This window comes from Labeo rohita, chromosome 20 (genome assembly GCF_022985175.1).
Source record: "Labeo rohita strain BAU-BD-2019 chromosome 20, IGBB_LRoh.1.0, whole genome shotgun sequence".
In the NCBI taxonomy this organism is placed as follows: domain Eukaryota; kingdom Metazoa; phylum Chordata; class Actinopteri; order Cypriniformes; family Cyprinidae; genus Labeo; species Labeo rohita.
This window is the reverse complement of record NC_066888.1, coordinates 2,116,128-2,141,170: the sequence shown is the minus strand read 5'-3', so window position 1 is coordinate 2,141,170 and position 25,043 is coordinate 2,116,128. Positions and strand designations below refer to the sequence as shown.

The following is a 25,043-nucleotide window of genomic DNA, read 5'->3' as shown; positions in this document are numbered from 1 at the left end:
ATCAATCCACATATGTGATGGACATTGGTTATGATTATCTTTAGTGTTTATTTTGAAGGCATCTTGAGTAAAACAGCTTCATATTTAACAAGGTGAATGTAAAAAACCTGTGAACCAGAAGCAACAAGACCTTAGCAGCATACGGAAGTCTGTTGCGCATAACCCCTAGAGTGTGTTGTGTTTTAAATTTATTTATTTATTTATTTTATTTATTTTAATTCATTATTTGACAGGGACCGTAGACAGTAAAAAAAACTGCCCCAGAATTAGCTACATAACTAAATTTCATCTGCTGTCCCTGGGCAGGAGAGTACCAAAACAAATTATAAAATAAAAACATTGATATAATACCATGTACAGTAAAACAGCTCTTACAGAAAGAGCTGAGTGACCGAAATCAGTAACTCTAAAATTCGCTGCACAATCACCTCTTGATGAGGCTCTAGTATGCTGTATATTTTCAGCACAGGAGAAAACAATTTTTTCAAGGGTGAAGGTGCAAGATTATTAACATTTTTGTACATTAAACAACAATTAGTATATAGTTTTGCAGATTTGGTGTATGGTTCTGGTGTTTGAGTGTCAGGTTTCAGAAAATGCGTGACAAGTAAAGACTTTGTGTGTAAGCAGTTGAAAAAAAACCTGTAATAACTTGATTAAAAACTTTGATTAATAATTATTCAAGAAGAAGCAAATATATATTTTATGAAGGTCGTGATGGCAAAAAATTAAAAATAATTTCTTACTCCAAACACTGAGTTTTGATTTTAAAGTGAACAAATGATGTAAAACTGTTTTCACACATGATCACTTTGTGTGTAGGTCATCTGTAAATGTGTGGCATTTAAATGGCAATGTTTCCCCAATTAAACAAAAGAGCTGTCAGTTTTGAATGATGTGTGTAACGTAGACAATTTCGCAATAGCAAAAAACTTTGCAATAGCACATTTTTTTTCATTTTAAGACAGTTTTATTTTATTTTTCCCCCTTTGTTTTGGTTTGTATTTGTTATATTTCTGTTGTGATAATTCTGGAATCCACTTCCACTTCAATATATATCTTTATATAAGTGGTTTATTAAGTTGTTATTTAATATTATTGTATGAAACATTACATGATTTAAATGAGGCCCACATGTGAAACTTGAATAGAATAGAATGACATGTCTTCTTACTGAAATGTGCTCTCTCCTTGTTTTGAGAAAAGCAACCAAGACATTAAAACACACAATTTTCTGACTTGCTATGACAGCTTAGGTCACAAAGGTCATTTATAGGGCCTTTTATCTACATGACCAATTTACAGTTAAATCATTTACTTTGTTTTTCATATATAAACAGAAAATAATGAAGAATGTTGTCTGAAACCTTTAGCTGAGAATAAGTTCTGTTTGGGGAAGTTCCTAATAATGTAACAGAATCTGTTTTTCATTTTCTCCCAAACTGTAAAATAAAAGTCAATAAAACCTGACACAGACAGAGTCACGGTCTCCCTAAATAAGATTTTTTTTTTTAAAAAATGTATTTGACCTCTGAAGGAATTGTAATAATGCCTGGTTAAAAATCAAGAAATGGTCAGTGTTATAATACAGTGGTTCCCAACCACATTCCTGGAGACCCCCCAACATTGCATGTTTTCATGTCTCCTTAATTAAACACACCGATTCAGATCATCAGCTCATTAATAGAGACTCCAAGACCTGAAATGGGTGAGTCAGACAAAGGAGAGATACAAAATGTGCAGTGTAGAGGGGTCTCCAGGAACGTGGTTAGGAACCACTGTTATATAATGTATTTTGACAGAATTTGCCCTTAATTTTCTCCCAAACTGTAAAAGAAAACATAATAAAACCTGACACAGACAGAGCCACGGTCACCCTGAATAAGATTTTATTGCAAACTTCATTTCACCTCTGGAGGAATTTTAATAGTGCCTGTAGAAAAAGCAGGAAATTATTAATGTGTTACAATGCATAAAAGGGTCATTATTTATAATAAATAAAAACAAAATAAATACATAGAATAGACAAAGAATAGATAAAATAGAATAAGAATAGAGAGTGCTAGATAGAAACTCCACGTAAAATATATTAAATTGAAATATAACTGTACCTTTTATATTGTGTAATATTAATATTTTTGTGATAGTTTTTTCTTGGTTTTGGGAACATTTAATTAATAACCACGGAAATATACATCTTATAAATATAAATATACCTGAGTGTTTTGGCCACTCCAAGTATCCATCCCGTAATTCCGCTAACAGACGTGCAGTAAAATCTAGGTGGTGGCTGACTTGACCGTGGGGACCAATACATAGTTGAGCAAACCGATATATATCTAAACCAATATATACTTGAACAAACCAATATATACTAACCAATGCATAGTTGAAGAAACCAATGTATCTAAACCAATATATACTAGAATAAAACAATATATACCAACCAATATATAGTTGAGGAAACCGATGTATCTAAACCAATATATACTTGAATAAACCAATATATACCAACCAATATATAGTTGAGGAAACCGATGTATCTAAACCAATATATACTAGAATAAACCAATATATACCAACCAATATATAGTTGAGGAAACCGATGTATCTAAACCAATATATACTTGAATAAACCAGTATATACTAACCAATACATAGTTGAGGAAACCGATATATATTCGAGGAAATCATTGCATATTTGACGAGCCCAGTGTTTACTTGAACAAACCAACGTATACAGGAGCAAACCCATGGTCATGTGATCAGACCGATGTATCTAAACTAATATATGTCTGATTATACCGATGTATTATAAACAAATGTGTCTGTCATTAAACCATTCATTCAACCAATGAACCAATCCATATTCACACAATACACATGAATTATTTCCTGAACGGCTTGCCATATCTCTTGTTGCCTTTTTTTCAGTTGGTCAGTGTGGGAATCAGGTGGGCTGCCGCTTCTGGGACCTGGCACTCAGAGAACATGCGCACGTCAATCAAGTGAGAAATAATATGACATTATAGAGATGTTTTTTAAAGTACTTGGCTCTTTTTTTCTAAATGATTATTTATTTAATTCAATTTTTTTAATGACTTGCATTAAGCTATCTGTTTTACATGTAGACTGAGTATGTAATATTTATATTTTAAATGAAAATTAGTAAGTACCAGTAAGATTTTGATTTAATATGTGCATCTCACTAAGGCTTTCAAGAACACATCTTGGTCACATTTCATCATACAAAAAGTCCCATCTTAATTAGTATTTTTGACTTGTTTCTAGTCAAAATATCTAAAATTCTTAAATCAAGTTGCATTTACTAGATAAGTAAAAAGACAAGGATATTTAGTCTTCTATCCAGGGTAATAAAAAAAAAAAATAATTAAGTGCATTTTGCTTAAAAAAAAAACCCAGTTTGCTGGTTTTTTATTGTATTTGCTGTACTTGTTTTTTTTTAATTGATTTTGCCATGAAAATAGCCGAAGATATATTTTTCGTTTAATATACATAAAAATTCTGTTTCATTAAATTTAAATTAAAACCATCATAAAGACAGTACAGCATTCTGCTTTACAGTTATATAAATTAGGGGTTAGCATTGTTTTCATGAGATTCACCATGAAAGTTATTTTCTAAAATTGTTACTACTGTGCTGTGAGGGAATTTCTAGATCTGTTGACACTTCAGTCTGGCCAGTGGCCTAAATAAATGCCTGGGATTGTTTTTGTTTTTATCTATGAGCAGTTATTTAAAGTTATAGTTCACCCAAAAATGTAAACCGTTATCATTTACTGATTCTCACGTCATTCATAGAACATCCCAAAGGGTCTTAAAGGTGCTGTAAAACAAATTCATGTGAATCTAGCAGTTTAATCTAAGTGTTGTGCATCCGGCATAAATCATGCCAAATTGGTTGTGCTGAATATTATGCTCATGCAAAAACTTGCCCCTGATGGAAGCAAGCCAAGAGAGAGAGTTTAAATGAAGTTCATGACACAAGTTTGTAACAACTTAGGCCTACATTCATCACTTTCAGTATTCTATAACAGTTCTCAAGCTTGTTCTCAATTTAAAAACAAACTTTACCGATGGACAGCATGACAAGCCTGCTTACTATATTGAATCTTGTTTTTATCTCTGCAGATGGGTGTTTACGATGAGGCGCTGAGCAGCTTCTTTAGAAATGTTGACCAAAGGTAGTCTCTCTTTCTTCTCTTTACACCCACTTCTATTCCGTTCATGTCATTTTATTTGTCCACATATCCTCCTCTCCTTGCTGATCCACTTGATTTATTTGTGGGATCTTATGTGTGTACTTGTGTGTGTGTTGTATTTGTAGAGGAGCAGACTCCACAGGGGGCAAGATCACCGCTCTGAAGGCCAGGGTGAGCACCATGTTAGGTGATGTATTGAAGCTGGGGCATGGAGACAGGGCATTCGATTTTGGCTGCTACTTTGTGTACGTTGTGTGTTTGTGAGAGTTTGAGATATGTGCGGTTTGGCCTATAGTCCCTATAGAATGTGACTCTCATGAGAAAATACATTAAAAGAGCAGTAAAGCTGTATATACTGCAGCCAAAGTTGTTAGTCTTGCATGTATACATGGACCAACAATTAAAACAATAGTACAATCTTACCTCCCAAGTACTAAGTTGATTAATGTCCAGTACTTAAGTAGATTAAATGAACATTTCTGCTAAAAACAGAAATCAATGGTAAGTCCCCAACATAATAGAAAATCAAGTGTGTCTGTGTGCGTGTCTGCAGGCTGTGTTAGTGGACATGGAGGAGGGAGTCCTAGGAGAGATTCTGCAGGGACCGTTGCGCTCTCTCTTCAGCAGCACACAACTCATAAGTGATGTCTCTGGTTCAGGGAACAACTGGTAAGAGTCTGTCTTGGCAAGAACTCTGTCACACAGCTTCTACATACTCTGTTCAGTGTGTGGATGTGCATAGATTGCTTTTAAAACCGATACAGTCTACCTAGGGATTGATGATGTGATGTTATATACTTAGCAACAGGTGGAGATTATTGTATACCTACAATACTACATCAGATGTATGTGTATATATATATATATATATATATTTTGAAGTCCAATACCAAGGAAAACTTCAGACTTAAAAAAAAAAAATCACAGCAAATAAAATTGCCTTTGTTCCTAATGTGGAATTAAAAAATTTAAATTATGTCTGCAGGTTGCTGTCAAAACCTATTGGGCATTACTACAGTGTAGTACAAAACTGGACTTGGACTCAAATTCATCTAATTTTCTAGCCCAGAGAGTTCATGCTGAGTGTTCATGCAAATTCTCTTAAAAATGTGATCTTGTCCCCAAGTCATTTGTAGTGCAGACTCTGTACAACATCCTATCCATGCACACATGCTAACTGGTGGCTAAAGTCTAAAATATGCAGCATTTTTTTGCACATATGCTAGGGCATGCATACATTGTGTGTGGAATAAATTTTTTTTTGCACTAATTAGTCTGGCCCACAAGATGGCAACATTGTCTCTGGCCATTGTATTGCAGTCAAAAAAGAAATTGAGTCAATGGAACAACAACAAAAACACTTACATCATTAACACATCCCTTCACACTGGTGTTTTTCCCTCTGCTTTTAAACAAGGTTGGATATCCCTACTACATAAGAAACATCATTGCTGGATCTGTCCGCTCCTTTTGACAAGGTTAACCACAGCATGCTCCTGTCAGCCCTCATGGCAAGACTCATCTCAGGAACTGCACTCAAAGTCGCAACATCTAGCTACTGGGGTACCCCAGGGCTCAGTTTTGGGAGCGCTTTTCTTCTCTATCTACATAGCATCAATTCCTGTCATTCAGAAACATGGCTTTTCATATCACTGCTATGCTGATGACACTTAACTCTACAGTACCTCTAATTCCATCCTGATGATCCAAAAATAGCATGCATGTCTAAAAGGCATTTCTTGTTGGATGAAGAACCATCACTTTCAACTCAACCTTGCCAAGACAGAACTGCTTGTGGTTTCAACCAACCCATCACTTCATCACAATTTCTTATCTATCTAGGCCTATCATCCATAACACCTTCTAGGACAGCCAGAAACCTTAGAGATGTGATTAATGATCAGCTTAATTCACAGACCACATTGTTGGAACTGCCCAGTCCTGCATATTTGCCTTATACAACATTAGGAAGATCCGACCCTTGCTATGCTACACAACTCCTTGTTCACGTTCTTGTATTGTCCAGGCTGGACTATTGAAATGCTCTCTTGGCAAGTTTCCAGCAAGTTTTATCAAACCTCGGCAACTAATCCAGAATGTGGCAGCAAGAGTACTCTTTAACAAGCCAAAAAAAGTGCATGTCACACTGGCTACCAATAGCACAAAATTTAAGACATTGATGTTCGCCTCCAAAACAACCACTGGCTCTGCACCTTTTTACCTAAATTCATTACTTCAGACTTTTGTGCTCTCCAGAAGTTTGCATTCTGCAAGTGAACAGCACATTATAGTGAAATTCCAAAATGGCACAAAATCACTTTCACAGACTTTTGAAAGTCTACACTGGATGCAAGAGTTCCTGTGAAGTCTGTCTGCGCTGGACACAACAAAGCGACTGTTGCAAATCATTTGAACTTTGTGTGAGTACGGCAGCAGTTTACTGTCAGGGATTTGTCATGTTGCGTGTAGATGGCATCACTGATTAAAATGGGTTCTACTGTATTTCGTTGTGCTGTGCCGCTCGCGTCCGGTGTAGAGACAGAGTTACTCTGTCTGTTCTCTGCTGGTGACTTGCACAACTTGATTCGAGCAGCTGAGTCTTCAGCCATCTTCAAGAAAGGGCTAAAGACACCTGACCTTGAACACTTGCACTCTCTATTTTGTTTCTATTTTATCCACTTGTTTTCTTTTTATTTATCATAAAAAGAAAAACTTGATCCTTTAACACTCACTCTCTTCTTTTTGGTATATATAAAAAAAAACCTTGCTACGTGTATTGGGTTTTAATATCAAGGACTTGTAACACATATATAGCACATATACTGCTGTGCTTTTGTTGGTTTGATTGCTTCTGTTGTCCTCATTTATAAGTCGCGTTGGATAAAAGCGTCTGCTAAATAATTAAATGTAAACGTAAAAAAAGTAATGGAAATTGAGTTACATATGTAAACCTGGTTCCCTGAGTAGGAAACAAGACACTGTGTCAGTAGCTAAGGTTATAGAAATGCCCTTCAGGTGTGACAATTGTCTGAAGCCTGTATATAATCATGCAAATTTATTGGCTGATGACACAAGTGCTGCCTTTAGAGATGCTGCATCAGCCATGAATTAAATGGACACACACCTCCGAATTTTCTATGTAGGATTCAGAGCAGTAACAAAGTAGTGTGGCAGAGCTAAGCAGCATCTCATTCTTTATAGAACCAGCCTCCAAAACAAGCAGATCTACCTGAGAAGGGGTGTCGCTGGAGGGGGAAAATGACCGAGTACAGGGGGCCCAGAATTATTGGAGGACTCGTAACTAATAGTCCACGATTTTGACTGAGGGGCCCAATTAAATGCACTTAGGGGTGTAATTTCCACTGTGGACAGGGGGGACATGCCATGTTTATGATTTTTTTTAACCGTCACAAAAATGTAAAATGCAAAACCATAATAACCTTGATTAGCATACAGCACAACTCTGCCTCTTTTTGTTAAATGTCAGTTTCAATTAACAATAATAGCCGTTATAAAAATATAAGTACAAAGTACAAGAGGCTTATATAAGTGGAAATAAAGACAAAAGCAAAGAAATTTAGTCAGACGTATGCTACAAAGTCAGCGCTGTACTGCAAAGTTCAAATAAATATATATAGTTAAACATAACTTTGTGCTCAGCCAAAACGATATGACCAGGAACAAATAATAGATTCATGAGGTCAACGACTGCCTGTTAGATATAACCAGAATGAATTGTATCTCATGTTTAATCACTACAGAGACATCAGAGCCAGTGGCAAATGTTTTAAAGAACTACCTTCTCGCCTGGAAAACTCTTAAAAGTACATTTCATGACACAATAACAGAAATATTTAGAAAGTTATGTTGATTTTTGGGCAATGACATTTCTATATAATATATATATATAAGTGTAAGTATATATAAGTCCACAAGAACAGACAAGAATGCATATTGAGAAACGCCTATTGTCTGTGTGAAAATATAAAATTACAAAATACAGTTTGCTATTTTGGTACCATTCACAACTTCTGACAATGGAAACAAAAATAATTGCGTGCTGTGCTGTACTGAACCATACTGCTTGGTGTAAGCGAGCCATGAGCTGGCCAAAGAACATAGCAATGTCACATAGCTCAAAATCTGGTTTTCCTTTGTGAGCCCCAAAAGAAGCACTTTCGTTTTAAAGTTATTGCAGTGTGGGAGGTTAATGAGCTGTGAAACACCCAAGCACTAAATGCACTTACTGTGCACATCCTCACTCATAATAACACAAGCGTGTCCTTTTGAGGCACTGGTGACATGGTGCCTTGGAGGGTAGTGCTTGCGCCATCAACCAGTGAATTGGCATGAACAGGGGTGCCCAATCCTTTTCCCGGAAATCTACCTACCTGCAGAGTTCAGTTCCAACCATGAACCATCTTGTGACACCTGAAGGGTGTTCCTGTAGCGTCAGCTACTGACACAGTGTTGAGTAAACCTATGAATTAGTAAAAACAACAATGCACTCATGTGTTGACTTAAAAAACAAACAAAAAATTTTTTTATTAGTCATAGCTTTCTAATCTGCTTGTGTCTATCAAATAGAGTATACTTATACAGTGGCCCTGGTTTTGTATAGCATTCTACCTCACATCTCTATGTGTCAGTATCATCAAGAAGTCAAATTAGCGTGCTAGTCATACATGCCTCAATCAGCAATGACTACTGTACCTTATTAAAGATGCAGTAAGTAATATATCAGTGGCCTAAAAAGTGATTTAGTATACACAAGTGAGGTTGTTACAAGGTTGTAAGTTCATAAATGTGATCATAAATTGAGAATTCGAATTTTGACACTCATTGTAGCAAATCTTTTGACAGAGTTGTACAGTAAAAACATACTGACGCTTCATTGTTAGTCCAAAACCGCTTTTATTGAAACCAAGCAGCCAAAATAACTGGTTTTACTCCTCTATACTACTTAATAGAGATTAATACATCAGCACAAAACTGCCTGCTCATACGTAAATCAACAGTTTGTTCATCCTTATCTACTTGAAAATGAAGTAGGCAGCACTTCTGGTGCAAGGACTAAAAAAAGTTTTATTGTTAAACCTTTATGACAAAATGTATCTATAGTCATTGAAGTTATGAGAAAAGTAAACGCTTCCACATAGGTTTTAAGCCAACATTAAGGATTTTACATGCATTGTTTTGACAAAAAATATTTTGATTAGTTTGGAAAAAAAAAAAAAAAAAAAAAAAAAAAATATGTGAACAGTGAAATCAATTAAAAATGCATTTGTATAATAAACTGATTTGTGATTAGTTACTGGCATTTTCCCCTTATATCACCCAGCTTCATTTGAAAATTACATAATTTGTCATGATAATATTTATGCTCTTAAATCCTCCACTATTTGGGCATGTGTTTGAGTTGGTCTTTGCTCCTAATAATCAAAGTGATTGAATGCAGACCAGAAATAAAAATATTACGACTTATAACCCATTCCATAACACACATAGATATGTTAATGCAAATGTTAATGCTTCAGCCAGAATAACATCATTTGTCAAGAACACAAGAATACCTTGTCAAGAAATATCTTCATTCCCTCCTCTATGATATGGCTATGGCCCTGTTTAGACATTGTAAAATGTTTTAGTTGATCCAATAACAAGTAGACGATGCTATAGAGGGATGTAAACAAGGTCTAAAATGTTTTGAGCTGGTTCACTTTCAACCATATTGGGTCAAGCGTGTAATCACGCTGCATTTGTAGATTTGTAGCTTATAAGCTCAAGTAGTCAAAGCAAGTTCTCGAGTCAACTACAGTGATAAAATAAGGCTTAAAACTTAAAACTTCACTTTGTTGCCTGTGTTTTGACATGATGTATGCAGTCATGAGGATTTGTTTCATTGTCACCCTCCCTGGAAATCTGATCACATGCATGTAACTGCAACTTGTAAACATGTCTCTGATCACTTGTCGCAGATCACCTGAGATGCATCTTAATACCAGATGTAAACCGGGTCTAAGTTACTATTCTTTATGTGGTTGACACACCCCTATGTGTTTTTTATACTTCAGAAGCTCCTGACAGCCTCCAGGCATGTTACTAAACAGTCATACTTTATAGTTCTTGACTGTTTAAGTAGTTCTTCATGTATCAGTGCTCAAGGTCAATTGCTTGTCATTTTAGACAGATATTCAGAAACTATTATTTTGATTGAAATGACACCATCCAGTCATAACCTAAGGCCAAAATTGAGTCAGACATTGTCACGTTGCCTTGCTGTTGTAGTTTTAAAAAAATAAATGTCTGTTCACCAAAATCATTAAAGGTTTTAATGTTAAATGTGGTTATTAACTTTTAAAACAATACATGCTAAACTTAGTTATCATAACAAATGCTTTCAAGGATTATTTCCAGGTTAGACGAGCAGTGTTCGCAGAGGGCTGATTTTTAATTTGCATCCTATTCTTTAGTTAATGACAGAATATTTTTAGTTATGCATTGTTTTTTTGTTTTAGTTTTTGTTTTTGTTTTTGTTTTGTTTTTTGACTTGATCAGTGACTGATGATGTGATTGGTCTATGACTAGGGCGGTCGGGCATCACACATATGGCTTGGCCTACAGAGAGCAGATTGTGGATCAGGTCCGCAAGGCTGCAGAACACTGTGATTGCCTTCAGTGCTTCTTCCTAATTCATTCTATGGGAGGAGGTAAGCTTCAGATGTCTGTCATGTTACTCATGTTGGTTGCTGAAAAATATGGGCTGACATTTGTGTTGTTTAGGTACTGGTTCGGGGTTAGGCACATTTGTGTTGAAGCTTCTAGAAGACGAGTTCCCAGAGGTGTATCGGATAGTGACCTCTGTTTACCCTACAGCAGAAGATGATGTCATCACCTCTCCTTACAACAGCGTCCTAGCCATGAAAGAACTCACAGAACACGCAGACTGTGTCTTGCCGGTCGATAACCAGGTATCCTTCTCCTGGCATCATGGCTCTCAAATCCTAATTGCAGTCATGTATATTCTAACAAAGCATGTGAAGACACGTTACACCATATTTGACGTCAATGATGCTTAACAACATTGCTCACATGTCTCATTACTAAACTAGACAAACTGGATGGAAAGATTTTAATAATGTCTTAAATATCAGTTTGTTCATCATACAAAGCTCCTTCAAAGATAAATTCACGTAAACCCATGCACCGCGTTTTGATTTTGAAACGCACAGTGCTCATGTTTATTCAACGAAGTCAAAGACTTTCTGAAAATCTATTTGTGGTGGTTAGTTTTGATATTGTGGTGGACCGCCACATATAAATCAATGTATGGAAAACACTAGTGGCTCAATGGCTCAATTTATCATGAAAATATCAATTACTGTTCTCTACCATTATTCTAGTCTCTGGTGGATATTGTTGGTAAGATACAGCATATGTCCAACACTGGCAAACCAGGCTGTACCATTAAGAAGGACTGTACCATCATATCAGGACAAGGAGGGGTGGTGAAGGTTGAGAAACCTTTTGATGCCATGAACAACATTGTGGCCAATCTACTTCTTAATATTACCAGGTACTAAATGCTTTATGAGACTGAACATTATCTGCTAAACGTTTTTGTACTGGTTTATAGTTTTCATTTGGTGGATAATTTCTAATACGGTTATGGCTGTTAAGGTCATTACATAAAAATAGGCATATATATAACTGGCCATCTGTTGTCTTTGACCCTTTGACACTAATTTAATTAGATTTTCTCATTAATTTAATTATATTTAATTAATTTCTCCTCTTGCAGTTCAGCACGGTTTGAGGGCTCTCTCAACATGGATCTGAATGAGATAGCCATGAACTTGGTTCCATTCCCACGGTTACACTATCTTGTGTCCAGTCTAACTCCTCTATACACACTTGCTGATGTCAACGTACCACCACGCAGGTTTGTCATTTAATTATTTCTATAAATATACAAATATCCTGAGATTGCATTATTTATATATATATATGTATGTATATATAAAACAAATTACTAATTTGTAGATCAGGTAGGTTTCTGAATGTTGTTATTTTGTAGCTATGCCAGAAATACTCCCTGTCTATGTGACATAGTGTAAATAGTGATGTCTATATAGTGTTGTTGCTGTTTCGGAGATGCATCTCCAAAACAGCAAGTCTTGCAGGGTTTTCCCAGTATGCAGTTGTTGGATACTGAAAGTGGTGCAAGGAAGGACAGCCAAATTATTATACCATCAGTTAAGGAGATCATTAATTAAGGAATTGTTGATTGTGTGAATGTATATTTTGCATTTATGAATGTATTTAAGTAGTCTTTAAGTGTTTTTTTTTTTTTTTTTTTTTTTTTTTTTTTTCCCCACTTCTAGAACTTCTAGTTTTTTAGTCCACTTCTAGAACAACAATTTACTGATAATGTTCTCACCCCCTTGTCATCCAAGATGTTCATGTCTTTCTTTCTTCAGTTGTAAAGGAAAACATTTCAGGAGTTTTTTTTTTTACCATATAATGGACTGATGTGGTGCCCCGAGTTTGAACTTCCAAAATGCAGTTTAAATGTGGCTTCAAACGATCCCAAATGTGGTTGTAAACAATCCCAGCCGAGGAATAAGAGTCTTACCTTACAAAACAATCGGCTATTTTCATAAAAATAATACAATTTATAAACTTTTTTTAATGTCAAACGCTCAATGTCAAAACGTTCTATTTCACTGTTTTTTTTTTGTTCACTTTGCAAAGACTGGGTCTGTACTTCTGCAGCGATGTAGGATGATTTTGAAATGATTTTTGAAGTTGAGGGAGCAAATATGATTGTTTTGACATTTTGACAGTTTTTTGACATACACTAACTGTCTTGAACCAGAATACACGGAGTGCGGGCAGAGCAGGACAAGACGAGCGTTTAAGATTAAGAAGTATTTAAATTGTATTTTTTAAATGAAAATAACCTATTGTTTGGCTAGATAAGACCCTTCTTCCTCCGCAGGGATCATTTACAACCGCGTTTGAAGCCGCATTGAAACTGCGTTTTGGATGTTCAAACTTGGGGCACCATAGCAGTCCGTTATATGAAGAAAAATCCTGAAATGTTTTCCTCAAAAAACATAATTTTTTTTATGACTGAAGAAAGAAAGACACGAACTTCTTGGATGACAAGGGGGTGAGTACATTATCTGTAAGCTATTGTTCTGAAAGTGGACTTCTCCTTCAAGCGTGAGAAACCAATTCATGTTATTATAGGGTCATTCTGTGTCAAATCAACAAATTTCTAAAACATCCCCTGCTCATTTTTTGTTTCTGAAGAAAGATAAACATGTATAGTAATGAACGTCAAAATATTAAATGTCATGGATGTTATATTTAATCTACTGTCCTGTAGAGAGGGGTCAAAATTACAATTTTCACCTGAGATTCAAAGCTAAATTACGGGAAGGTAAAAATGGCTCCAACATGATGCTGCCATCTTTCTACTTTCACACAGAGATTGGTAGGTCTATTAGTAAAATCTTTTGGCTTTAGCAATCTTTGTTGCATTACATGCCAATAGTGACCATTCAAAAATGGGGGAAAAGCACTTTTTTTCCTTCTTTCTTTTTCTTTCTTTCTTTCTTTCTTTTTCTCTTTTTTTTAATTAAGTATTAAAGATATCGTAATGCCCTTTTAGATTTTTTTCCTTTTGGCATCTTAATTTTTAAGGCTCTATGTGGATTCCATTTCAGTGATATTAGAATATAACTATGGATCCAAGAGTAAATTGGTAAATTGTACACGCATTCGGTGGCCAAAAAACACTTTGCAAACAAATGATTTCTTTTAAAAAAGAATTTCTGAAGAACAAATCATGTTAAAACTAGAAATGCATCTTGTTTCCCTCTATCAAAGAAATTGCCATAAATTTTCTTTTTCCAAAGTTTGCAGACCTGTAACTCACAAAGTGTTAAACATATCATATAATTTTAAATTCTAGCTCAATTTTTTTTCCAGAGTCTTCATTTTCTAGGCCATATAATCTTTCAATCCCAGAGGCATGGGGAGCCTAAAGGTCTCGGTATACTTCACTTTCCGCATTCCGTTCTGTCTTGTGCACAGCCGCGTCTGTACAGCTTTCAAAGCATACTCATCCATGGATGAGCATGATTGCTGAGTTTGATACATGCGCAGTACATTTGTTTGGACTCTTGCATCCCTGCTGCATTTTTCTTGCACATGCGCTGTTATACGCAGCTGTCCGCGAGCTCACATGATGACGGAAATTAAGTTATGCAGACAGTGCATGGATGCGGACGGCCGAAGTATACTTTGGCCTTCATGCAATCCATTGTCCAATTTGTTGTATTTGAGCCATTTTCATTGGTTGAAAACCACATTGTCACTTTTCATACATTTAAAGATTACTTTCTAAATGAGTATTTTAAAGGGTTATTGTTGTTAATATGAGCCTCATCTGGAGGACAAAGGGGGAGGTGTTGTAATATTTTCAAAAACTTTTAAATAATTTGTTGATTTTCTATCTTAATCAGTACTGTCTGCAGATAATTGCTGGTTATTTTTACATCCACCTGAAAAATTAAAAAGATGCATTAGGACTAGCTTTTTATATACCCTAAACTCTATTGAAGTTACAGTAGATAAAGTGTCAGGACCTACTTATTGTCGTAATCATACTTTAGTCGCACGGAATCAATGCTGATGACTGAACCTGGTTTCTCCAAAGGTGGTTGTTGTTGTTGTTGTTGTTGGGTTTTTTTTTGTTTTTGTTTTTTTTCTTTAACATTTCTGTCACTTAAAGTAGTTTGGGTTCCTTGCCATTGTCTGCTTCTAGCTTGCTTAGTTGGGGTGTGAAAGACTCAGAATCAGGTGTGTTTGATTAAGGAGACAGGCGAAATGTGCACTGTTGAAGCTGCTTTAAGAACAGGGCTGAAATCCACTGGTGTGGGGGATGCACTATTTAGGAACTCCAGATCTGCAGCATCTTTTTTAAAAACAAATTACACAACATTATGCAGAATATACTACTGTACTGTTTCATGTAGCATGTTTCTGGTCTCCAACATTTGTATGTATTTGAAAGCAAGTCAGTGAAACAAACAGTGTAGTGTGCTTGCCTTAAGTTATATAGCTCTGCCACAGGAACCTTAGAGGGCACCTGCTCATTGCAGGTCCTTGGATAATGTTCCCAGGTGTCCCCCATGCAAACAACTCTGCATAGAAGGGAGAGATTTTATATGAAAAAAACTCTTCATGTGTGTTTTGTCATCACCAAGTGGATACTGTGTTGTTTTCTTTAGACTGGATCAAATGTTCTCAGACGCATTCAGTAAGGAGCATCAGCTAATCAGAGCCGACCCCAAACACAACCTGTATCTGGCCTGTGCTCTTATGCTGCGTGGAGATGTTCAGTTGTCAGATCTGCGTCGAAATATTGAGAGGTTTGTCTTTCCCTTATTTTGATTTACTCTTGTTTTGTCTTCTTTTTATCCATTATAATATACATTTTTCTCACTCTGTGACTCTGTCCAAACCCTAGTAAGCTGCCTTGTATACAGTCTACATACAGCTGGTTTCTGATCACACACTGCATGATCCCACCTAAGGGATGTATAGTGCAGGGATTAAAGTTCTTTGTTGCTGCAGTGGATTTACATCAACTGGATGCATGATAGAGATCATATATCAGATCATTAATGGGGGCTTGGGCCAAATTCAAGGAATGGCGGAATAGCAAAACCCAGCATAATTAAACTAATAAGAAAATGAATACAAATGTAATAATCAATATAAATGTAATATTTAGAGCTGCTCACGTGGCATCAAAGATTTCTTTTTATGCATTGAGCATTACAACAAAGCACACATGTATCTATACTAGCCAATAAGAGGCATTTAGATTAGTCACAGGTAAAGAAGAAATCTGCTAAAAAAAACACTATAGAGAGTGCATGCTCACTTAATGAATTCTCATGATAAATAAATTGCAGATACGATGTCAGCAATTTAATTTGTAATGCTGACAGCTTCTTTGATTATAAAGGTAGTTTTTTGTGCAGATATCGTGCCAAACGTGGCCACTTCAGTGATGGGAAAATTCTGTGGATTTCCAGTTTTTAATTTTAATATCTGTATTGTTTTTTTTTCTACTAAGATAACCCAAGTCTTGGTTTTGTAATATATGAAAACAATCGACTAATTTGAAGAATTGCAGATTGTTTTGCTTAAAACATTGATTGTTGTTGCAAGATAAATAAAAAACATATTCACTTACAAAATAAATAAAAAACATATGCACTGAAAAGTTACTTACTGTAGATGGTTAAATGACCAAAAGAAGTGTTAACTATTGCAAAAAGTATTTGACAGTACACAAACATATTTCTATGTTTTCTAGGTAATAGAAAAGGTTCTAACATAGAAAGGTTTAGAAATAGAATAAGGTAATGGAAGAGTCTCACCATCTTCTCAAATACTTAGATTATGATTTTTCAGTTATAAAAGTCTGAAGGTTTTTTTTTTTTTTTTGCTTTAATCTCTAAGGGTGCATTTGGAGTTTTGTACTGCTAATTTTTGTACTTCTTGTCTTGCATTTTTTTTAGACTCAGTGCATCTTTTTACTGTAAATGATCCATGATGATGTACTTATTTCTCTCTTCATTTTCAAGTTCAGAATAATCTGTTGTTTTTTTTTCATTAGGTTAAAACCCACCCTTCCATTTGTCCCATGGAATCAGGAAGGATGGAAGACTAGTCTGTGTTCAGTCCCTCCTGTGTGTCACTCACATTCTCTGTTGGCCTTAGCAAACAACACTTGCGTGAAATCCACATTCTTTGACCTAAGAGAGCGTTTTGTGAAGCTGTACCGTAGAAAGGTGTGTCTTAAAGGACCACTGGATATCAATAGCAAATCACATTACATTTAGATCATTTTTAATGCACAGACATGCACTGACAGAGTTTAGGGGGGAGTAAAGGTTTCATGTTATGTGTTGGGCTTTCAAGTTAAAAGTAAAGTGTGTAAACTGAGCAGCGTTAATCCTACCAAACATTGCTGAAATAATTTAAGTTTAAAGGAGAAGTCCACTTCCAGAACAACAATATACAAATAATTTACTCACCCCCTTGTCATCCAACATGTTCTTGGATGTCTTTCTTTCTTTTTCAGTCGTAAAGAAATTATGTTTTTTGAGGAAAACATTTCAGCATTTTTCTCTATATAATGGACTGATATGGTGTCCCGAGTTTGAACTTTCAAAATGCAGTTTAAATGTGGCTTCAAAAAATCCCAAATGCAGTTGTAAGGATATTATAATCACATGTCTATATTATGTGATTAAGACATCTTAAATTTGGGGAAGGAAAAACAGACGTTGTGATACAACTAATGTGATTTGAACTTTAAAATGATTTCATTAAATATATTTGTGCTGCACATTAATACAGTAAAAATGTGGCACTGTTGCAAGTTCTAATACTGGCTCGTGGTTCAGGAGCAGTTCATAATTAATGAATACCATAAATTTATATTGTTTATGATGTACTATTGATGAATTATCACCATTACACCTCAGGTGTGCTTTTGTATCTTCGGTTTGGATTGCCCTGTCACAAGAAGGAAAGACGAAGATTATTAATCATCACATAATAGTCAATATATAGATTTTACTACTAATATACTGCTAAACAAATTAAAGGAACACTAATCAGAGTATAGCATCAAGTCAGTTAATTTCCTGGAATATTAATCTGGTCAGTTAAGTAGCAGAGAGAGTTGTTAATCAGTTTCAGCTGTTTTGGTGTTAATGAAATTAACAACAGGTGCACTAGATGGGCAACAATGAGACGATCCCCAAAACAGGAATGGTTTTACAGGTGGAGGCCACTGTAATTTTTTCACTACTCATCTTTTCTGACTGTTTTTTTTTTTAGAATATAGAACTAGTTTTGCATTTGGCTAGGGTCAGTATCACTACTGGTAGCATGAGGTGATACCTGGACCGTACAGAGGTTGCACAGGCAGTCCAACTCCTCCATGATGGCACATCAGTACTTGCCATTGCTAGATTTTTTTCTTATGTCTCCCAGCACAGTCTCAAGAGCTTGGAGGAGGTTCTAGGAAACAGGCAGTTACTTTAGGAGAGCTGGACAGGGCTGTAGAAGGTCCTTAAACCACCAGCATGACTAGTATGTGCTCCTTTGTGCAAGGAGGAACAGGAACAGCACTGCTAGAGCCCTACAAAATGGCCTTCAGCAGGCCATGGGTGTGAATGTCTCTGACCAAACAATCAGAAACAGACTTCATGAGGGTGCCCTGGGAGCCCGGCATCCTCTAGTGGGCCCTGTGCTCACTGCCTGGCACCGTGGATTGGCATTTGCCATTGAACACTAGAATTGGCAGGTCTGCCATTGGCGCCCTGTGCTATTCACAGATGAGAGCAGGTTCACCCTGAGTACATGTGACCGACATGAAAGGGTCTGGAGAAGTTGTGGAGAATGTTATGCTGTCTGTAACATCGTTCAGCATGACCGGTTTGGTGGTGGGTCAGTGATGGTCTGGGGAAGGCGTATCCATAGAGGGATGCACTGATCTCTATAGGCTAGACCAGGGTCAACCTGTTCCTCGAGATCTACCTTCCTGCAGAGTTCAGCTCCAACCCTGATCAAAGACACCAAAACCAACTAATTAGGATCTGAAGGAGCACTTGACAATTATAGACAGGTGTGTTTAATCAGGGTTGGAGCTAAACTCTGCAGGAAGGTAGATCTCCAGGAACAGGGTTGGGCACCCCTGGGCTAGACAGTGGCACCCTGACTGCCAATAGGTATCAGGATGAAATCCTTGGACCCATTGTCAGACCCTACGCTGGTACAGTGGGACCTGGGTTTCTCCTGGTCTCATGTGGTGGGAGTATGTAGGCAGTTCCTGGAGAATGAAGGAATTGATACCATTGAATGGCCCCCACACTCGCCTAACCTAAATCCAATAGAACCCCTCTGCTCCATCCGACACTGCCAGGTTGCACCTCAGACTGTCCAGGAGCTCAGTGAAGCCCTGATCCAGATCTGAGAGGAAATACCCCATGACACAATCCGTCGTCTCATTAGCACTAAGCCCTGACATTGTCAGGCATGCATACAAGCACTTGGGGGCCATACAAACTACTGAGTATCATTTTGAGTTGCTGCAATGAAATTTCAGCAAAATGGACTAGCCTGCTGCATCATTTTTTTCACTTTTGATTTTTGGGGTGTCTATGAATTCAGCTCTCTGTAGGTTGATAGTTTTATTTCCATCAAATGATGTGGCATCCTTAATTTCCTAACACATTACCCAGTCCATATCAGTATAGATATCCAGCATGATATTTTTCCCTATTGAGATCTGATGTGTTTTCGAAGTGTTCCTTTAATTTTTTGAGCAGTATGTATATATAGATGCAAAACCCCCTAAAAGATGTCTCGGTCAAAAATGATACTGAGTGAATGCTCTTGACACTTATTATACGTCCATCAAATACTTTTACTTCAAACTCACTAAAATCCCAGCCCAAAATACATACCTGTACTTACATAGAAACCTATACATCGGAGACTGATAAAAATGCATTTTTTAAAGAAAGACGTTAGATGGATTTGGAGGATTTTGTAGCTGAACTCTTCATACACACACAGTTTGTAATACCTTACAACATGGGTGTCGGAAGCAAAATAAATGTGGGTGGGTCCTGCCCCCCCAAAAATTACTGGAGTATATGCCATTTTCTGTAGTCTGGTGCCTTTTATTATATATATTACCTCTACCCACTAATGTCACAACATTAGAAAAGACAGCTGTTTTGACCACGTTTCCAGTGGCGTAAGCGGTTAAGCGAACAGCTAGTATTTTTTGATGCAAACGACCCGAGTTCGCGTCCGCCTGTTGCCCAAATCGTTCTTTTGCTTTTTCACATCTCATTTTGCATCGGAAAGGCATTTGTTTTCAATAAAAATAAAAATGAAGGAAATGATCGAAAAGTTTGAATAAAGTATCGGGTAGGCTTAGTTGTATCTGAGCAGCAGATATGCTCAGATGCTTTGTTTACTTTGCTGTATTACAGGAGTGCAGCAGGGGCGAATATTCCCTAAACACACCCAGTAAAGACAGCGATGCGGTCAGGACCGTGGCCCCCGCTTCCTTTGAAATATGTTTGATGATTGTGCCTGATGCGCCCGCGCCCGCTCCTCCACCCCAGATGCTGCCTGTTCATATGCATGAACATAGAGCTTAATCTATTAGCGCATTCGTCATGTGGAATGGATTTGACTGATGGCGCTCTATAAGTGCGCAGACATATTCGCCAAATTAGAGATGGTAAAAGTGGGTGGGTCCAATATCATTGGTCTTCAAAAGTGGGTGGGTCCTGTCCCACCTGCATTCAATGGTTCCGACGCCCATGCCTCACAAACCTTTGATATGTTTCAATAAAAGCTAGATGGTTTGTAGATGAAGATGTGGTTTGTATAGACATAGCGTTGTTGATATTTGTGGGCACTGTATGTTAATGGTGTTTGTCATGCTCCTCACAGGCTCACTTGCATCACTATCTAGCAGTTGACGGCATGGAGTTGGCTGGATTCAGTGAGGCACTGTCATCTATCTCAGCTTTAATTGAAGAATACACACACCTGGAAAGCCCTCTCATGCCCAACGCACCCAGGCTCACCATTGCAACCTGAACTGTGTGTATAGACAAAGTGATAAATCACTTCTACATGTACTTAAAATGAATCTTTAATATGTTTGGACCATTGTAAAATGTCTCTTTCTTTTTTTTTTTTTTTTTTTTTTTTTTTTTTAACGGTAGTTGTATTTTTGCTTTAATTTATCCCTTTAAAATCAGTTGGTACAGGGCATCTCAGAAGCATAATTGTCCAGCTCTTGCCTAAGACTCACTGCTCTCAATGAAAAACACCTAAACACCTTTTTTTCTGGTGCCTGCAGATAAATGTAATAATTGTAACAAGCTTGCACACTGTTTTTGTTGCAACTGACGTGTTGGGAGTTCAATACTCAGGAGTCGCCTTTTTTCTAATTCACCGTGTATTTTGAATAATTTATTTGCATTAATTTGCATTCAATTTTTTGCACTCTTTCTATAGTGAATGTGTCCTGTACTGTGTGCATCTGAGTGTGTGTATGCTGATAGAGTGAACGTGTCCTGTGTATGGGCACTCTTAAATGTAGGTGAAATCTGTCTTAATTATAATAATTTTTGTAAAAAAAAAAAAAAGTTCTGAATTTGACTTAAGCAAAAAGTCATGTCACTTTGCTGAATCAATGTCAGCACTGATTCAATCAATATGATTACTACTGCAGACATTACATGCACTCAGAAGTGACAATGTAGTTGTAATATGTATTATATGTAGCTAGTGTTATGTTGTAATGTTTACAGAAAAGAGATTTTAAAAACTGAATCAGAAACAACACAATATATTCATTAAACAGCTTACTTTTTGAGATTTATTACAAGTTTGAAGTCATTCATTTTCAATGAGAGTTGACAGCTTCAAGAGAGTTCAGCTTTATGGAAATGCACAGCAATGTGCCAGCAACCAAAGGGAGTTCAGACTCTCCAAGTTCATATGACTCCTGATACAGTTTGTTCCTGGATATATTACTTATATTGATATTAACTTTCCCGTACTGCACCACATTAATGCTTTCCTTTGTTGATTCCTTCTATAGTTAGGGAAAATATATTCATTCTTATATTCCCATTATAGTGATCTAGTTGGTTAAGCTTTGCTCCAGAATAATGGTTAGCATATGCTTACTTAAATAAATCTTTTTTTTTTATTTGACCTTTTCATATGCATTTTATAAATATGCTATTGCTTAACCTCTGAGCTGATGTTATATCTGTTTTAAATGTCAGTTATATCAAGTTCATCTCTACAGTTCAGTTTAGTTCATCAAATCTCTACAGGTTCTTCACACCCAGGTGAACACCTGTGACCTGAGAATTTGCTATACATGTGTCAGAGGAACGTGAGATGTGTATTAACATGACATTGCTTCATTTAAGTGTTTATAAAAATATCTCCCCTCTTGTTCACTTGCTGTATTCCAAACAACAGAGTAAAACACTGGTTTTAATTTGTTTGTACATTTGTGCGTTTAGGGCCGAATCATACTCTACTCAAATATGTGAACGCAGACACATCTACGCATGGACAAATTCAAATAAGGCAAAAAAGTATACATTGCATTCTCTGCTTTGACCCAAGGGATGCTTAAGGTGCATCCCAGTTCACATACTTATGCACTATTCTATGTCGTTTTGTAGTTATTGCGAGAATAAATAGTGCACACTGAAAATTCTAAAAGGAAAAAAAAAAGTGTACTTCAAATGATGCACAAAAATGTGTGTAATGTTGGACACTTCATGCATTCAATGGTCACAGCTTTAATTACATAGCAGGGGATGATGGGCTATCATTATGAATGAGAAAATAACCTTCATACACTAAAATAAAATTCATATACTACACAGCTGAGTACATAGTGTATAAGTACATAGTGTGTACTGTGTAATTTGGGACGCAACTATTGTCTGTCCTTTTTGAAACTACTCCTTGTAAAGCAACAGCTTGAACCTTGCCATTAGATTTTATAAAAGCATACAGCTACCTGAATAACAACACCTTCGGTTTAATGGCACAGACAGTTGAATTTAACTCTGTCTCACTCAAGTACTGAGGTTTATTAGCACAATGGCGCATGAACAGACACTAAGTATTTACTACAGAACCGTAAAATTAAAGTTGTTTTGACAAATCACTTGTCTTTGTTCATATACTTGCATAGAGTATTTCTGGCCATAACTGTACATATGCTATAGCTTGCATTGAGCAGTGTGTACTTCCTGTTTGTCTGTGTTTTATATTAAGTGCAGCTCTGAGAACATGTCATTGGCATCACTACACTTCCTCTGACACACACAGGAAGTGATCCACTGCATCTTCCAGCGTACGTTAGATCCCCCTTTGCAGTGGAACTCTATGTTCACCATTTTGGACTTATTGGGTACGCAGCAGCGCTTGTCTGTGCAGATACCGCAGTATGTCGGGCGGTGCTTCTTAACACTGGTACAGCCAGACAATGAGAGCTTCTCTGCTTTACTGGCCTGGAATTTCGGTTTGCAGGTTTTCCCTCTAGGCATCTATGTAAGAATGAGGAAAGGAAAGAAAAAAATAAATAAGTTTCGTTCTTGGTTATGTTTTGGGGTTCAGAAATAGAACTTTGGAAAAGTTCCAGCTTCATTGATTTCATTCTAATATACCTGCATAAGTTTTTTTAAACATATGAAATATTTAAGCTTGGGTCATTCTAAACCCTGTGTAAACTGGATTCTAGAATTTTATTTTATTTTATTTTATTTTATTTTATTTTTCACACTACTTATAATGTATCCAGGGAGGACACATATTTCTGATGCCACACACTGTACATTTCTAAACACTGGTTTAAAAGTTCCAATTTGCAGTGTCAATTTAATACAAAATGAAGTGTTTCAGTGACTGTCAAAAGCACATGAATATGACTTATGTGATAGGTTATCAGTTTGTTGCTAAGCATTTAATCATAACATTTAACCAACACCCTGCTTTGGCACAGGGTTTTATAACCTTGCTTCTAATTTACAAGTGTGAAACGTTAATTTAACCGCAGGCTTAAAAGCATTAAGCTTAAGGAATTAAAAATGTGCATAAAAAACGTATGTGCTTAACTGAGTCAGTGGTGCATGATGGGACGGCATAACTGGACCAGCAGATCAGTCTTGCTGAACAGCATCTGCAATGTTGTTTTGGTCATTATATACTAAAATGACCCACAGTGGCTTTTACTTCAGCAGTTACCTTTTTTCTTAGTGATTTTTGGGGCCTGTTTATCAGGAAGTGATGATTTAGTTCTCTTCATCTCACTGGGTGCAAACAGTGCTTTATTCGCAGATGTTTTGTGGGATATTCCAATTTTGCATATTGCATTAAATTTGCAGCTTTGGTTGGAAACATAGTGTGAAAAGCTCTTTTGTGTACAGGAATTAATTCATTTCAGCATCCTATTATGCATTATGCATCTGCCAGTGCATTGATGGCACAATAAAAAGGATTTTGCCAGTGTGACAGAGTTTCCATCTTAAAAATGTTGGAATTGTGTTCCTAATAAATATACGTTTATTTCAGGCTAAGTATACTACAAATGTATTTACATATTATGTACTTAATGAAATAATACCCTGCAATTGTACTTTTAGTATTCTAAACTGTGGTATATTTAAAGTCTGCTGAATTGGAAGAACTAATTTTGTCATTAATGCACTTTAATTGTGCAGAAGTAATGCTGAAGTCCAACTAAAGATATTTAAGTATGTTTGATTGTGCTAAAGTGGAACTATTGCAATCATACTTTAGGAACACTTTAAATATTTTGCATTTAAAGACTGACATTATTTAAAGATCATTCAATCTAGTAAGTCTCGAGCGATGTAGTCAACATTTAAAGTGGATCAAAACCTCTCATTAAATTTGTCCTAAAAACAAAAAGAATACCTGTTCTTGTCTTAGGACAACCTTGATGATTTTTTTTTTGATCAACTTCAGATGTTGACTACTGTATACTTAGTATAAAATAAATGCATTTTAAATAAGAATATTACATTTTTACTAGGGCACACACACTTTTCAGTGTTTCTTACAATGATTTCGGTAATATGGCTGAATGGTTGAGCTTTACGAATGCAGTCATTGTCATTTGTAATAGGTGGGGAA

The 25,043-nt window shown here is 36.4% G+C and overlaps 2 protein-coding genes across 3 annotated transcripts in view; one reads left to right on the top strand and one right to left on the bottom strand.

The window, feature by feature from the left end:
• Window positions 1–2,807: 2,807 nt before the first annotated feature.
• tube1 (tubulin, epsilon 1) lies at window positions 2,808–21,735 on the top strand. The gene is made up of 12 exons (XM_051138922.1): window positions 2,808–2,826; window positions 2,935–3,008; window positions 4,153–4,205; window positions 4,349–4,394; window positions 4,777–4,892; window positions 10,812–10,933; window positions 11,007–11,194; window positions 11,627–11,799; window positions 12,025–12,165; window positions 15,527–15,667; window positions 16,927–17,101; window positions 20,796–21,735. The coding sequence occupies exons 1-12, from the start codon at window positions 2,808–2,810 to the stop codon at window positions 20,943–20,945; spliced, it is 1,398 nt and encodes a 465-aa protein (XP_050994879.1). The 3' UTR covers window positions 20,946–21,735.
• An 865-nt stretch (window positions 21,736–22,600) lies between these two features.
• ccn6 (cellular communication network factor 6) overlaps window positions 22,601–25,043 on the bottom strand; it is a 28,524-nt gene continuing 26,081 nt past the window's right edge. For both annotated transcript variants that reach the window (XM_051138912.1, XM_051138913.1), the window contains exon 5: window positions 22,601–23,434. In XM_051138912.1, the coding sequence (XP_050994869.1) occupies window positions 23,153–23,434 (282 nt within the window). In that variant the 3' untranslated portion in view covers window positions 22,601–23,152. The remainder of the gene's footprint in view (window positions 23,435–25,043) is intronic.

Bases quoted from the DNA above. Each gene is read 5' to 3' on its own strand.
- tube1 (XM_051138922.1), top strand. The intron at 4,395-4,776 runs GTGAGCACCATG...GCGTGTCTGCAG, and splicing joins TCACCGCTCTGAAGGCCAGG to GCTGTGTTAGTGGACATGGA. The intron at 11,800-12,024 runs GTACTAAATGCT...CTCCTCTTGCAG, and splicing joins CTACTTCTTAATATTACCAG to TTCAGCACGGTTTGAGGGCT.